Source organism: Centruroides vittatus, unplaced genomic scaffold (genome assembly GCF_030686945.1).
Source record: "Centruroides vittatus isolate TY-2023 unplaced genomic scaffold, ASM3068694v2 contig_401, whole genome shotgun sequence".
Classification (NCBI taxonomy): domain Eukaryota; kingdom Metazoa; phylum Arthropoda; class Arachnida; order Scorpiones; family Buthidae; genus Centruroides; species Centruroides vittatus.
In genome coordinates, this window is record NW_027122216.1 from 1,026,181 (window position 1) to 1,040,081 (window position 13,901).

The 13,901-nt window shown below is 30.5% G+C and overlaps 1 protein-coding gene across 4 annotated transcripts in view; it reads left to right on the forward strand.

The window, feature by feature from the left end:
* LOC136976540 (multiple PDZ domain protein-like) overlaps positions 1-13,901 on the forward strand; it is a 289,818-nt gene that overhangs the window by 78,012 nt on the left and 197,905 nt on the right. For 3 of the 4 annotated variants that reach the window (XM_067271850.1, XM_067271852.1, XM_067271853.1), the window contains 2 exons: positions 6,178-6,352; positions 10,068-10,159. In XM_067271850.1, coding sequence (XP_067127951.1) covers positions 6,178-6,352; positions 10,068-10,159 — 267 coding nt within the window. Of the gene's footprint in view, positions 1-6,177; positions 6,353-9,942; positions 9,986-10,067; positions 10,160-13,901 lie in introns of those variants that run through there. The other variant, XM_067271854.1, reaches the window with a different exon arrangement.

Here is a 13,901-nt window from a genome sequence, read left to right on the forward strand (position 1 = left end):
TTCTATCAGCCAATAACATTTTTCGTCTGGCAGTCACGTGAGAAAATACAATCACGTGGTGTTTTAATGGCGGAAAGTTCGACGCGGTTAACCGAGATAACTAACATCAGAATAAAGAGGAAAGAATAATAAATTTAACACAAATTCTACACAGATATAGTAATCATATATTATTTAATTCAAAGAACAAAACAACCGAATCTTACTCGAAATAGTATTCTTTATCGAGAGATCTTAATCGAAGAATAAGCCTATTTTGTACATCAGTTCTTTATCGATCCAACAAAATATCTCGGCAAGATTCTTGTCAGTACGATATCTCTAATCCAAAATATTCATTCGAATCTTCGACGAAATCTTCTAGCTAAATAAAACGAGCCGTACAAAACAAAATTTGTAAACACGTGGATAGCGGAGTGTCGATATCGTTCGCCGTCTTGCAGTGGCGTGCCGTCATTGGAAGCGGTGGAAGCGCCGCTTCCACCTTCCAATAACCTTCCCTTGTATTTTCTAATATATAAATTTTCAACGTACTTTGAATAAATTAAAATTAATATTTTATTATATCCGCATTATGTATCTTATTACAAATTTCTATACTACATGTGAAAAAAAATGATAAGATTGCTATTGTATATTCGAATAATCAGTGGCGGAATGGAAGCGCTTACGAGACAGCTTTCACGGCGAGAATAACTGAATGGTGTAAAGCAGCCAAAAGGCATTGGCGCATGCGCTTTACAGAGCACCAGCGTCAGCCGGTTTAGCCGGTGGATGCTACACACCATAACGCTTTCAACGATTCTATCCCTTAGCCACTGGTAGGGAGCTATGTGACTAAGTGAATTGTTTAAGATTTAAAAAGTGAAGAGTATTCATTGTTATTTTTATGTACGTTTCTTCGCAAAGTTATACTTAATTATAATTTTTTTTTAATTATACTGTAATTATATTGTCAGAAAATCTTTAGAATTTTTATCACTTTTAAATGTTAATAATTTTAATATGAAAAACAATTTTTCCAAGCGTGTTTTAATTCTTTAAATTAAGTAAATTTTATGGGAAATTTTTTTGATTTATCTAAATTACGTAGCGAATCGCAATATTTATATTCGTGTCCGGACTATATTGACAAATAACTCTTAGACATAAAAAGTATTATAATTAATGTCGATCCGAACAAAGACGTACTAAAAGAATTATATGATTTAATATCGTTAATTTTTACGAGACCATCTACCAGTGGGTCTGCTGAGCGCAGTTTTTCGACCACGAAGCAAATTCATACATTGGCCAGAACACTCAGTCGGAGGAAGATTGTCGTCGCTAGCGATGAAAAAGTGCGAATAGAAAAAGTGAAAGAAAAAGATTTCGATAGAAAAAGTGCTTATAAATACGTTGACAAAGTCGACGACCAGCGACTTTTATGATAAAGTAATTAACGACTTTGTCGAAAAAAATCGCCGAATAGAGTTAGTTTATAAAAAAAACAAGTTTTTCTATTATTGTTTGTATCATGTCAATTTGTATTATGTATGTATTATTTGTATTTTAGAACTACTGTAAAATACGTAAATTGTTTATTTTTGTCATTTCCAGTATTTGTTTAAAACTTTTATGGAAATGTCATGTACCGGACAGGTCTGACCCGTCACAAAAGACGCGAAAAACGGTTAATTTAGAGAAAAATTGATTAGTTTAAAAAAACATAAGTAAAAGTCGTTTGTAGTCGGACACTCATTGTTTATATCAAACTGCCAAGCAGAAACCATAAATCGCGGACGGAAGTCGTTCTGTCATCGGTGGAAGATCGAATTCATCTTCGATTTTGACTTTTCTCGCGCTCCAGGTAAGAGTCTCGTTACGTTTAGTAACCAGGGACCAACCACTCGGGAAGCGTGATTGAGGGAGAACGACTAATCAAATGCACGAAAGAAAGAACGGAGATCGATATAATCCCCGACAATCGAGGACACCTGGCACTCGGTTAACGTTCCGAATAACCAAAACGCCGTGTGTCAACGCGCGCAAAAAAAAAAAAAAAAAAAAGTTCTCGTCTATTGTGCCAACCTGTAACCCGTGCCACTTCGGACTTAAACCGTGGTCCCGACGCCAACAGAGGAAGTCTCCCCGTGCCCTACAGACTTGTCAACGCCACTGTCCCGGGGCCACCTTCGATCGACCATCGAAGAACCACATTGACGCCCGGGATGTCCGAACGGCTGATTGTTTTAAAGCAAACGATCTTGTACATAATATATGTTTATTTTATGTTTCTTCTTTGTCGGTTTTTGTCAGATACGTCTCTTTCGCCACCACGCACGTACGAATGGACCCTAGGCCATCACTGACGCGCAATTAACTGATTGCCCCTGGAAGTCGGCTTCTTACAGAAACACAGCTTCCCTATCATCAAATGTCACGGCACGCCACTCGCCGTCTTGAATACTGAACGCGTGCGCCGAAATGTAAACGGATTGCCGCTTGTGTGGTCGTGCTGCCGCGCGGCGAAGACGCGTTTGCGTCACCGCTTTTCCTTGCCGCGCCGCATGTGTGCATCCTCCTTAACGCTGCAGCGTTAAGCGAGGCAGCGTTAAGCGGGGTCTTACTATTATCATTTTGAAAGTAAAAATCTGAATTGCGCGTTATTTACCCCAAATGTGTCTACGATGATACAAATGGGAGAGAATAATTGTATTTAAGTAGATTTTTAAAAATACACTGTTTTTTAACTGCAGTACTTTTGCATTGAATATACACTGAATATACAGTAAACTTTCGATTTGAGACTATTAATAGGAAAGGATATTTCTTAAAACCGAGTATATATTATATGCGTAAATGTATTTTAAAATCTACTCGTAATAGGCTATGTATTCTCATCTCTCTTTCTCCCTATATATACAGGGGGGGTGCAAAAGTAGGTATCTAGTTGTTATTATGGAAAAAAAAACATACAGAGAGAAAATAGGAAGAAAAAAACATTTATTTTTATATAAAAATTAAAATACGAATACGAATTAATAAAAGATGATAAAATAATATAATGAACACAAAACATTTGTATTTCTCAGATTCTCAAATGTATACCTACTTTTGCACCCTCTGTGTATAGCTACACTGTATATATATATACTTACTGTATTTTTATACTTACTGTATATATATATATATATATATACAGTATGTGTTATAATAAACATATGAAATAAGAAAATTAATAAGAAAATTGATTATATATATATTTATTAATTTAATTCGTTAAAATAGAATAAACGTGTTTTAATTTCAGCCACTTTAAAAACAAATAGGTAAGCAGAAAGCACTATTTTAACTTTGTTATTTATACCTCGTCGCACTGCATTATATTTTATGAATTTTGTAGATTTTAGAAATGATTTTATCTGAATTGAATTTTTTTTATGTATATAATCAGTTTATTTTATTGAATTGCTTCACGCAAAATTTTTTTTTTATTAGGAAATGTTATGAAAACAACCGCTTATATTTTTTCCAAGTAAGAATTGTTTACTCAACTGCTTAAGCTTTATAGGATTGGCAAAGTAAACGATTGGTTCGGAAGAATTAGTCCATTAAATCCAAAATCGATTAAATTTTTAGATGTCATTGAGATAAATGAGCGGTTTGTTAAATAGAGTTAATGTTGTATATTAATGTAGTTTTTGCGAATTATTCTTGATTAACATGCATCGTTAAATTTAGAAGCAAAATTCATTTTAATTTTCAGGGTAAATTTCTGTTTAATTTTTTAATTTCTATGTACACTATTGTTTTTATGAGGTTTTAATTTGTAAAGTATATATACTGTATATTATTTGAACTAAAGAGTAGTGTTATAAATCGTATTAAGAATTAATTAGAAAAAAATTTGAAGAAAGAGAGTAATGATATACTAAATTTGATGATAATGTTATAGTCGAACTTTAGCTTTTAATAACAAATTTTAATCATAAATAAACGCTAGATATTAGGGCCAAATTAAATTTACAAGTTAATGTCAAAATTCGGTTTATATCCGTTTTCTGAGATTAATTAAATAGGAAATAAAACACGATGTATTTAACTTTATCAGTGCTTCACAAAATGTTCTATAGAAACTTTTCAATTATGTTTAATTATTAAATTTATCATCAGAACTTAAGTATGAAACAGAATTTTCTCTTTTTAATTTCCTCAAATAAAAAAATGTGAACATTTTGTGAAATCATACAACGCAAATGCTAATCAAACATTAATTTAATTGAAAAACAATTTATATATTTTATTTTTCTTTAAAAATTTATACACTAATTCAGGGAAATTGTTTTCTTTCTAATATAATCTAATGTTTCTTATACTTTGATTTACTCGACTACGTGTATAGTAAAACTAGTAAGGCTGAAAAAACTGTTCTTCTTCTAATATTTTTATTAAGGAAAATACGTTTTAAGATTATTTTCTTTATTTATTATATTTTTTAAAACGATTGTTTCTATTACGATTGTTTCATTGTTATCCTTAAGATAAAAAAATATATTTAGTCATAAGATGTGATTCGCAATTTGAATTTGAACTATAAATTTTCTTCAAACTATTTTCAAAATCATAATACTAAAAGACACAACTTGGTATGTTTTAAAGTAATTTGTTATTGTGGAGAAAATTAAAGACCACACGCTAATTCAAAAGATGTTAATGCAATTGTTAGCCCTACTATATCTACTGTATATAGGCTATATATATTTATACTGCTACAAAAATACATTTATTTATGTTTTTAATATGAAGGTGGTTCACATTCTAAATTATTTATTCACATTTACATTGAAATTCATTTTTAGTTACAAACTTTCTTTATGTATATAGGCTTATTTTTAAAAAATTATAACAAATTATTTTAATTTGGAATTAAAAAATTTATTTAATAAAGGTGTCTAAGTTAATTTTTTAATATCCTTATTTATTATTAAAGAAAATGCAATAATTATCTAGTCATTCACATCTTTTATTACTATCGTATGTTGCTTTGATTTTACCGCTAATTGCAAACGATTGATCTAAAGCATGGATTTCTAATTGGTTGATTAATATATAAATACTCGTAATAGATGCAATTAATAAGTTATTTATAAAATTTTCAATTTAATTTATTTAAAATACATCGGTAGTCTTTTTGAGAATATGTAAAATTATAAATATGTGTATACTAAAATATGTTGTTAATACTTAAAATTATAAAACAATATTTGTATTCAACTATAAAAAGGAGGCAAGTCTCTCTCCTGTAACAAGGCTTGCTTTTATTACAATAAACACATAATTATTTCCGCTTGTGGATGGGAAAAATGTTTGCTATCATGCCTATTACGGAATAGGCTAAGCCCCATGGTTTTCAAATCTTTGACATCAACAAACATCATGTCTTAGTTTTATTTTTGCAGTACTGTAATCAAATAATGTTTAACGAAATAAAGAATGAGTAAAAAGGCTTAAGTGCTCTTTTTCTAAGTAATAAAGAACTGTGATAATTACAGTAGTATTTTAACTATACGTAATAAAAATAACTTATGCTGCTCTCGTGTATTTCTGATAAGCGGTATACTATAGAAATCTCGGTAAGTCTCCTATATAGGTTTGGCCATCTCTGGTATAGGCTATATATACCTTAGTTAGATCTCCAGTTTTACGACTGGTAAAACAATTTCTATTATAATCTATGAAATCTGTATTTAAAAATGCAATCTTTTATTGATTGTATTAGTTGTTGTATTAAATAATTTGTATTTTCAAGAACAGAAAGTCAATTTATGAAAAATCACAATTTGATTTACAACGGATGATGTTAAACGATGGCATTTTTATTTGAATACATTAAGTCATAAAAGCGGGGTCTATATATACGTTATTATTATATGTATATTTATGAATACTGTACGTGTTTGTAATTCGCTTTTTTAAAGAGACGATACTAATACAAATATTTAGATATTTGCATTATGAAACTGATTTTCGTGAATGAATGCAGAATGAAACTGATTTTCGTGCGTATGAATAAGCCTTATTTCTCTTACATTTACTTATATTTAATTATACACACTTATTTATAGATTTAACTATAGTATGATTCAGCATTAGAATGATCTGTTAATCGGCTATAGGACTATGTATTTCTTATAGGAGCAGTCATCTCAATCTACATCTCCCGACAGAAATCCTCGTCAATATCGTCAAAAACTACAAGAAGTGCCAGAAGAAGCGGAGGAATTACCTGAAATGGAAACTATTGATGTTCAGTTAACTAAAGATCAACTTGGTTTAGGTATTACCGTGGCAGGATATGTTTGTGAAAAAGGTAAGCAAATTGTTAGAATATCTATCAGTTCATACGTTCATAACAATTATGTTTAACGAATATGTAAATAGTACAATTAATAATTAAGATATTAATTATATATATTTACGAGGTATAGGCTATGGTCTAACAATTTTCTCCATAATCTCGATTGTTCAAATTACTTAGGTCTACTGTGTATTTCCCCCGTGAGATTTTTAAATCGATTCGGATTTAGGTTTATTTGATCTTTCACTTGTACAGTAAATAGGTCCCTGCGCCTGAAGAATTTATTTCAGAAGTTCTCCATTTTAGGAGTAAAAATTTTGAAAGGTTAGACGTTTTTGAATTCTTAACAAAACTATAGCTACGGAGGGCTGTGAGGTAGCTATGTCCCCTTATCTTACTCGATAATGCTCAAATGCAGTATATATAATACAGTTTATGCTTTCTCTTTCATCGCGCAAACTTAAGCTACTGTTACGTTTTACTTCTCCGGCTGTTATGACACGAGAAAGTATTGTATTGTAATCATCTCAAATTTTTACTTTCTTGTTACTTTCCTGGCTGTTTTAACATAATATGGTAATTATGCCATTTTTGACTCCAGGTTTTTGAAATCGTAACGTTTTGGCACCTCAGGATCAAAAAAATTAAAATAACTAATACTCGAAATGTGTCTGTGTTGGCGTCTATTTCGTTTAATATTGCAGGATGGGTTAAGAATTAAGTAACGTAACATTTGGCATGATAACTTGTATATAAGGAGCATTGATGTTAAACTTTGATGATTAAAGGTCGAGGGGATGGGAGATAGAGGGGGGTCACGAGCCATTCTCGATTGGGGTCGGACTTAATGAAAATTTTAATAGTTATTGACATTTACAATATTTTTAGAAACTCATTCTCTACATTCAAAATTAAGCCTTTTGTTTTTTGTTATAATTAATAATACAAAAAGTGTTTTTATAATAAAATCTCGTAACAGATGGCGCCACACAATTTTATTTATTATAATTAATAATATAAAAATTGTATTTTTAATAAAATCTCATAACAACCGGAAAAGTTACACTACTCGTTGCTGCATTTTTTTACACTTGGGCTGTAGATAATAGGCCAAGTGCTGGCTGGAAGAGAGAAAGATATTGTCCGAATTTTTTCAGCTTTCCCCTCTAGCCCCAATAATTTATTCCTGCTACGGGACTGCACCTATTCTTAGACGACTAACTTACGAATTATATATTACAAAGACTAAGTTGTTAGGAAAAAAATGCAAGGAATAAGGTTCAATTTGGAAGTCGAAGAGTTTCAAAGTTTTTGCCAAATTTCGGAAATCTCCAGGCGAATCGGGAGTTGGAACTCTATTTGTAGCTCATATAGATCTGGATTGAATGGGGGCCCAAGATTATTCCTATTCTCTCATCTAGTCCATTCAGATATAATAGATTAATCCAGTATCGAAAAGTAAATTAAACTCGTTGTTACGTAAGTTATATAATATTATCTACTATACTGTACTGTCTTACATTAGATTAGATGACAATTTGGTAACTATAAATGTAAATTTTCAATTTTCTTTTAACGATGAATTTAACATTATTTAATTAATCTAACCACAATTTTTTTTTGTGCCGTAATAAAAGATGTATCAAAATACAGTAGTCTTTTACTATAAACACATTTGTTTGATTATTGATATTATTTGTATTTGAAAGTAATCACGATTTTTAAATGTTGATTAGCATTATTACAAAATTTTAATTGAAGACCTTGGGGAATAACATAACTCATTTTTTCACGTTTCTGGGAAGTCGCCCCAAAGTTCCAAATTTTCTCTTTATTTAAGACAGATCATATGTGATTAATGATAGATAAGTTCCAGATGAATAATTTCTCATAAAATAGTCTATCGTGTTTTGTAGAAATTCAACAATGCTCAACAAAGAAAGTGAGTTAACATGTTCATTCTCCTCAATCAAGTAGCGAATGACCAAGTATTAGTATAAATTTAGTAAAAACTAATAGAAAATATGCTTCTGTATTTATTTTGAGGTGTTGATTATATCATCGATTGCAATCCTAATTGATTAAAAACTTGATTATTGATGAAAATGTCTCTCTCATATTTAAATTTAATTTGAATAAAAATAACTATATATTTTTTAATAAATATATGCACATTATGAATCAGTACCAAAATTAAATTATTTTCCTAAAAACGAACGCTTTAAACAAATTCTTGTTTAGATTAGAATTACTATAACGAATAATAAGTTTATTACCATAGAAAAAAGATGTCGCTCATATCGTATTCAAATAAACAATGAATTGTTATCAAAATAAGTTTTTCACAAATGAATGTATTTGAAACAATTTATTGCTTTATAGCTTCGAATGAAACAGATATATGATTGGTTTTTTTCTTTTTTTGGACTATCTCTACTACTGGCGCAACCAGAAACTACAAACTGAGACAAAAATTTTTGCCGTTTTTTTAATATAAAATTTATAATAAAATAAATTACTTTTTAATAATGCTATTTCCAATGTTCTATTCTCACGTTACTGCTTTTTCATTTTTTTTGAAATTTGACAATTTTTTGATTTTTTCTTTCCTGTTTCTTTTTTTTCTGGGAAATTTTTTCACTTACTTTGCCTATCTCCTAGTTGTGACACTGCTTTCTGCTCTGTGGGCACTGGAGGCCTTTTTAATCATATTCGATGCGTATGCGGAAAAAATACTACTACTGTTTTTCGGTACGTGCCGCAGTTGAATTTAAATGAAATTAATTAATAAAAACCGTGTTAGTTTACATTTACGTAATAATGGCATCCAAGAATTCGTGTTTATAGGTGCTTAAGTTAAATTAAATAACAAAAATTTGTTAATATAATATATATTATAGGCCTAATATTAATATTTAATATTTATTAACATTATTATATTGCATTTGTAGGCATTTTTATGCATGAAATACAGCTAAAAAGGTTTAAAAAAGATTTATTTTGGGAATAAAGAACGGATTTTTTTTTTCCTTTTATATTGTTTCACATGGGAAAATTTATTTCGGTTTAGAACAAATCAGTTTTTGAACAACTTTTAGAGTTATGTTAGAAAACTGAGGTTTGACTGTACTAAACGTTTTCTGCTTTATCAATCGGTGCCTTATTGATTTAGGACCAAAGCCATATGGCTAATCATTACATCTCATGTACTATTGCACACAGTACAGGAATTTATTTCAGTATTATACTTTGTTTCTCAGGCCTACTAGTGGCCATGTGGATGAAATCACTGAACACTGGTGGTTGGTTCTGGACTCGCGCCTGACCAACGGCTTGCTGCTTGGGATTTTCCAGGTTTTCGTAGCGTGTTTAACATATAAATAGGGATTAGTTTCCATGGGAAATCCTCCTGAGATACACCCTCTTGGAAGATAAATCTTATGTTTCATGCTCTATCTCATCAATCCCATCCAATCCAATTCATTCCTATATTTTGCTGTATTAAAAAAAGTTTGTATCTAAATAGATCGGTAAAAATGATTATTTTTTTTCCTGATTATATTTGTAAATGCAAGTTGCTTATTGGACTCTGGTATCTTTAGACGGAGGCCCTGCAAGAATTTAGCGCATTGGGCCTTGAGAATTGTAAATATGATTCTGGTTTTTAGAAAGATATTTACATTTTATTAATTTTTATTCGAGTTATTAATGTTATATTTACTTCCAGATGAAATAACTGGTATATTTGTAAAAAGTATTAGTAAAGGCAGTGCAGCTGATATGTGTGGAAAGTTGCGACTTAATGATCAAATAATTGAGGTAAATTATTTTAACTGAAATATTAGTTTATAATAATATAAGCGTTTTATAATTTTAGATTTTTATGTGACGCTATTTCAAAGATTATAATTAGCTGGAACATTGAAAATCAACTACACTTTTATATTTTATTTTCGAATTATTTGATAGAAAGTACAGTACACTAGAACATCACTAATTCGGACAAATTGGAAAAGCCTAGTTCTAATTAACAAGATTTTTACTCAAATGAGTATTGTATGGTCCGAAAAGTATTCTTTATTTTTAAAGTCAAATTTTATTGTGCACTTTAAGTGAGCAAATACAGGGTGGTTATAATTAATGTTGCCCTACACAGAGCTGTCTAGAGCCCATTCTTGTAGACGTATTTTGATGAAACAAAATGGAAACACGCAAAAGGTTTTTATTCACAACATTTGTTTAATGTGCAATCCATTTGCATCAATTACATGTTCAAAACGCCTTACAATGCTGTAAGGCGTTTTGAACACGTGACTGATGCAAATGGATTGCATTGTAAGGCGTTTTGAACATGTAATTGGTACAAATGAATTGCACATTGAACAAATGCTGTGAATAAAACTTTTTGCGTGTTTCCATTTTGCGTTTCTTGTTTTTCATGCGCCATTTTCACATAGTGGTAAAATTTCGAACTAAATATTTTTTTGCATTTTCCTTTTCCCCATGGTCCATATAACATATATACCAAGTTTCATCAAAATACGTCTACGAGAACGGACTCTAGACGGGTCTGAGTAGGGCAACTTTAATTATAACCACCCTGTACAATGATTTAATAAACTTTTAAAATGCAAAATTAATAGTAGTACCGGTCTTGTATCAATGTAGTTGCGGCGCAAGAGAGACAGAGCACAAAAGACAAAAAGAACCATGAAGTGGGGGTATCAAAACGCGACCAGTAATTTTTCTGTCTTGGGACCAATTCCATAACGTTTTAATCAATAGTTAAAGTTAAAAATTAATCGACCATTACTGTCGCATTTGTTTTTTATTTTATTTTTTTACAAAAGAGAGGAACCGAAAAATAAAATTTTTCGCAGGGTAATGAAAAGCTAAATACGACTCTGCTGCCAACATTTACTAATTTGGGCTTAAAAAAACAATGTTTTTGCTTCCTTTTCTAAGTATTCCTTGATACATCTTGTTAAAACTCGGATAAGAATAGACATAAATTTTATTATTATTTAAAATTATAAAAATTTTATCATTTATTATTTTAAAAAATATACAATGCAAAATAGTAGTCCGAATTATCATAAATTTCGAATTAGAAAGGTTTTACTCTATAATTATAAAATATAATATACAACTGAATTGGATTTTAACAACTGTAAATTATATAATGACAATATCTGCTTTATTGCAGTTCACATGAATAAGTGTCTGAAGCAGAGATTCGATTGAAGTTTACTAGATAGTACTACCTTCTATTTTAAAATTGTACTAGATTTAGCACTGTTTTACTAAGTGGGAATTTTAATTTTTAAACATAACAGTGCATATTCACTAGGGTTTCTCATTTCCCGGTGTTTTGCTTGTCCCGGGATTCCGGGATAAAACTGAACTGTTTCCCGGGATCCCGGGTTAGAATTAATTATTTTTAAGATATACAAAATATCTTGAAATAAAATGATATAATTATTTTTCATTTTTTAAAGTAATTTAATACGTTTGCAACCTCCAAAATCATACTAATAACGCTGTGTAAGATATATATTAAAAATTCTTTGAATTACGTAGAAATTTTCACAAATAGAAAAAAAAATTATTAAAGTTTGCTGGAAACTGCACACAACAACAACAAAAATGCTTTAAATTGAGTTGAAAATTTAAAAAAAAAAAAAAAAAAATTGAACTTAGATCAAACTTCTAACTTAAAAGATAATTTTCGTTATTTGAATGAAACACAATACAAAATATTATTGTAAATTTTTATAATAAGATTTTAAAAAGCAAAGATGGTCGATTCTCCCATCACTCAATCTGGTTCTTATTTTAGTAATGAAAAGCCCTGCTACCGAAAATGCCCTTTCCGATTTAATTCATGTGGATGGAATCGTTTTTAATGCATTTAAGAGAAGACAAGTGTTGTGTTTTTCACCTGTAGCCTGGAAGATTCTAGTTCATTTTCCAGATTGTAGTACTTCTTTTCTCTCTAGTATTCTTGATTTGTCTACCTCGGCTACTTTAATTGAAACATCAAGTTTTTAGCCCAATAATTCGGCAGTTCATGTGTCTTTAATGATTAGGTTTATGAAGAAAAACTTCATACTTGCAGACTTCGTACTAGTTTGTATCCTTGCCCAATTTGCTCAACCTGGCGTTACACAGTTATTGAAGTTACTGGGCATGGTTAAAAATTAAGACAGCATAAGCACAATTATTCCAGATAATACAGGTTCTGACAAGTAAAGAATTTTCAGTCCTGCCAAAAATAAGCTAAGTATTGATTATTTAGCATTTGTGACATGCCATAACGAGCAAAAATTTAAAAACTAAAAAGTAGGTTTAAAATTAATAAATACAAATGTATTCTGACAGTTTATGAGTTAATTATACTTTCTATTTGCAAAATTTCCTCAACTTTAACACAAAATAAGAAAAAAGTGAATTTTTAAGAAATTTGCGGGATTTCCCGGGTTAAAAAAACAACCGGGATCCCGTTTGAGAAACCCTAATATTCACTTCATTCCTCATTACTATGAGATTTACGGTAAATTAGAATTAATGAGTTATTTTTGGTGATGATACCAGAATAAACATTTTTAAAAGAACGTATACGGGCAAAAATACATACAATTATAAAACAGTAATATACTCTTGTAACAAACATCAGTTATAAAATTTTATTTAACACTACTTTTATTGTGATGTACATTTGCTGTTGAAAAATGTGCAATTAAATGTAGCCTATTTTTCCAGAAATGACAGTAGAGGAGTGAATTGTGAAGCATAGAGTAAATGTTCATATTCACCTATAATTCATTATTTCTTATCTGTATCTGTTTTGTCTATTACAGTATAACCAGAAAACAAACGCGATTGCCTATTATTGACAGGGATCTCCCACAGAACATTGCGCAGAGCGAAAAAATCTGCTATTGCGTACAGCAGGCTTGTGCTAATGCTTGCTTGCTTCTTTGGTTGTTTGCAGTGTTATCAACAGCTTGCTGGCCACTAATCGAAACAATGTTTCTACTTCCATTAGGTTGTCACCAATGCTGAATTTCTAAATGCAATGTTTCGATAAGTCTCTACGCCATCGATACGATATTTACAAGAAAGTTAGAATTGGTATGAGAAATTACTTTGTTTTTAAAAACCCGTATATGCTAAATCACGTTGATCACCGTATTATACATTATGATGTGAGACGTCGAAGACTACGGAACGTCTCGAAGAATTGTTCTGTAGCTTTGACTAAAACGCTGATTTTAGGAACGCAAGTAAGCACATACCGCTATCGTAACGTTAAGGAATGACAGAATTCGATCTGGTGGGTTTCCGATTGGACAACGTTGACTTTAGGAACTCATCACAGATAGCAGTAGCCACTCTGGGAATCTTAGCTATTACCCTTTGTAACAATTTTTAAGCGTCAATGTGTTATTTTGAGTACGAAATTATTAATGTACTAAAATGATTTGAGGTATAACAATGTACTATAAAATTTCACACTACTGAATCTATAGGATGGGTGGAAAGTAACTAGACATTGAGA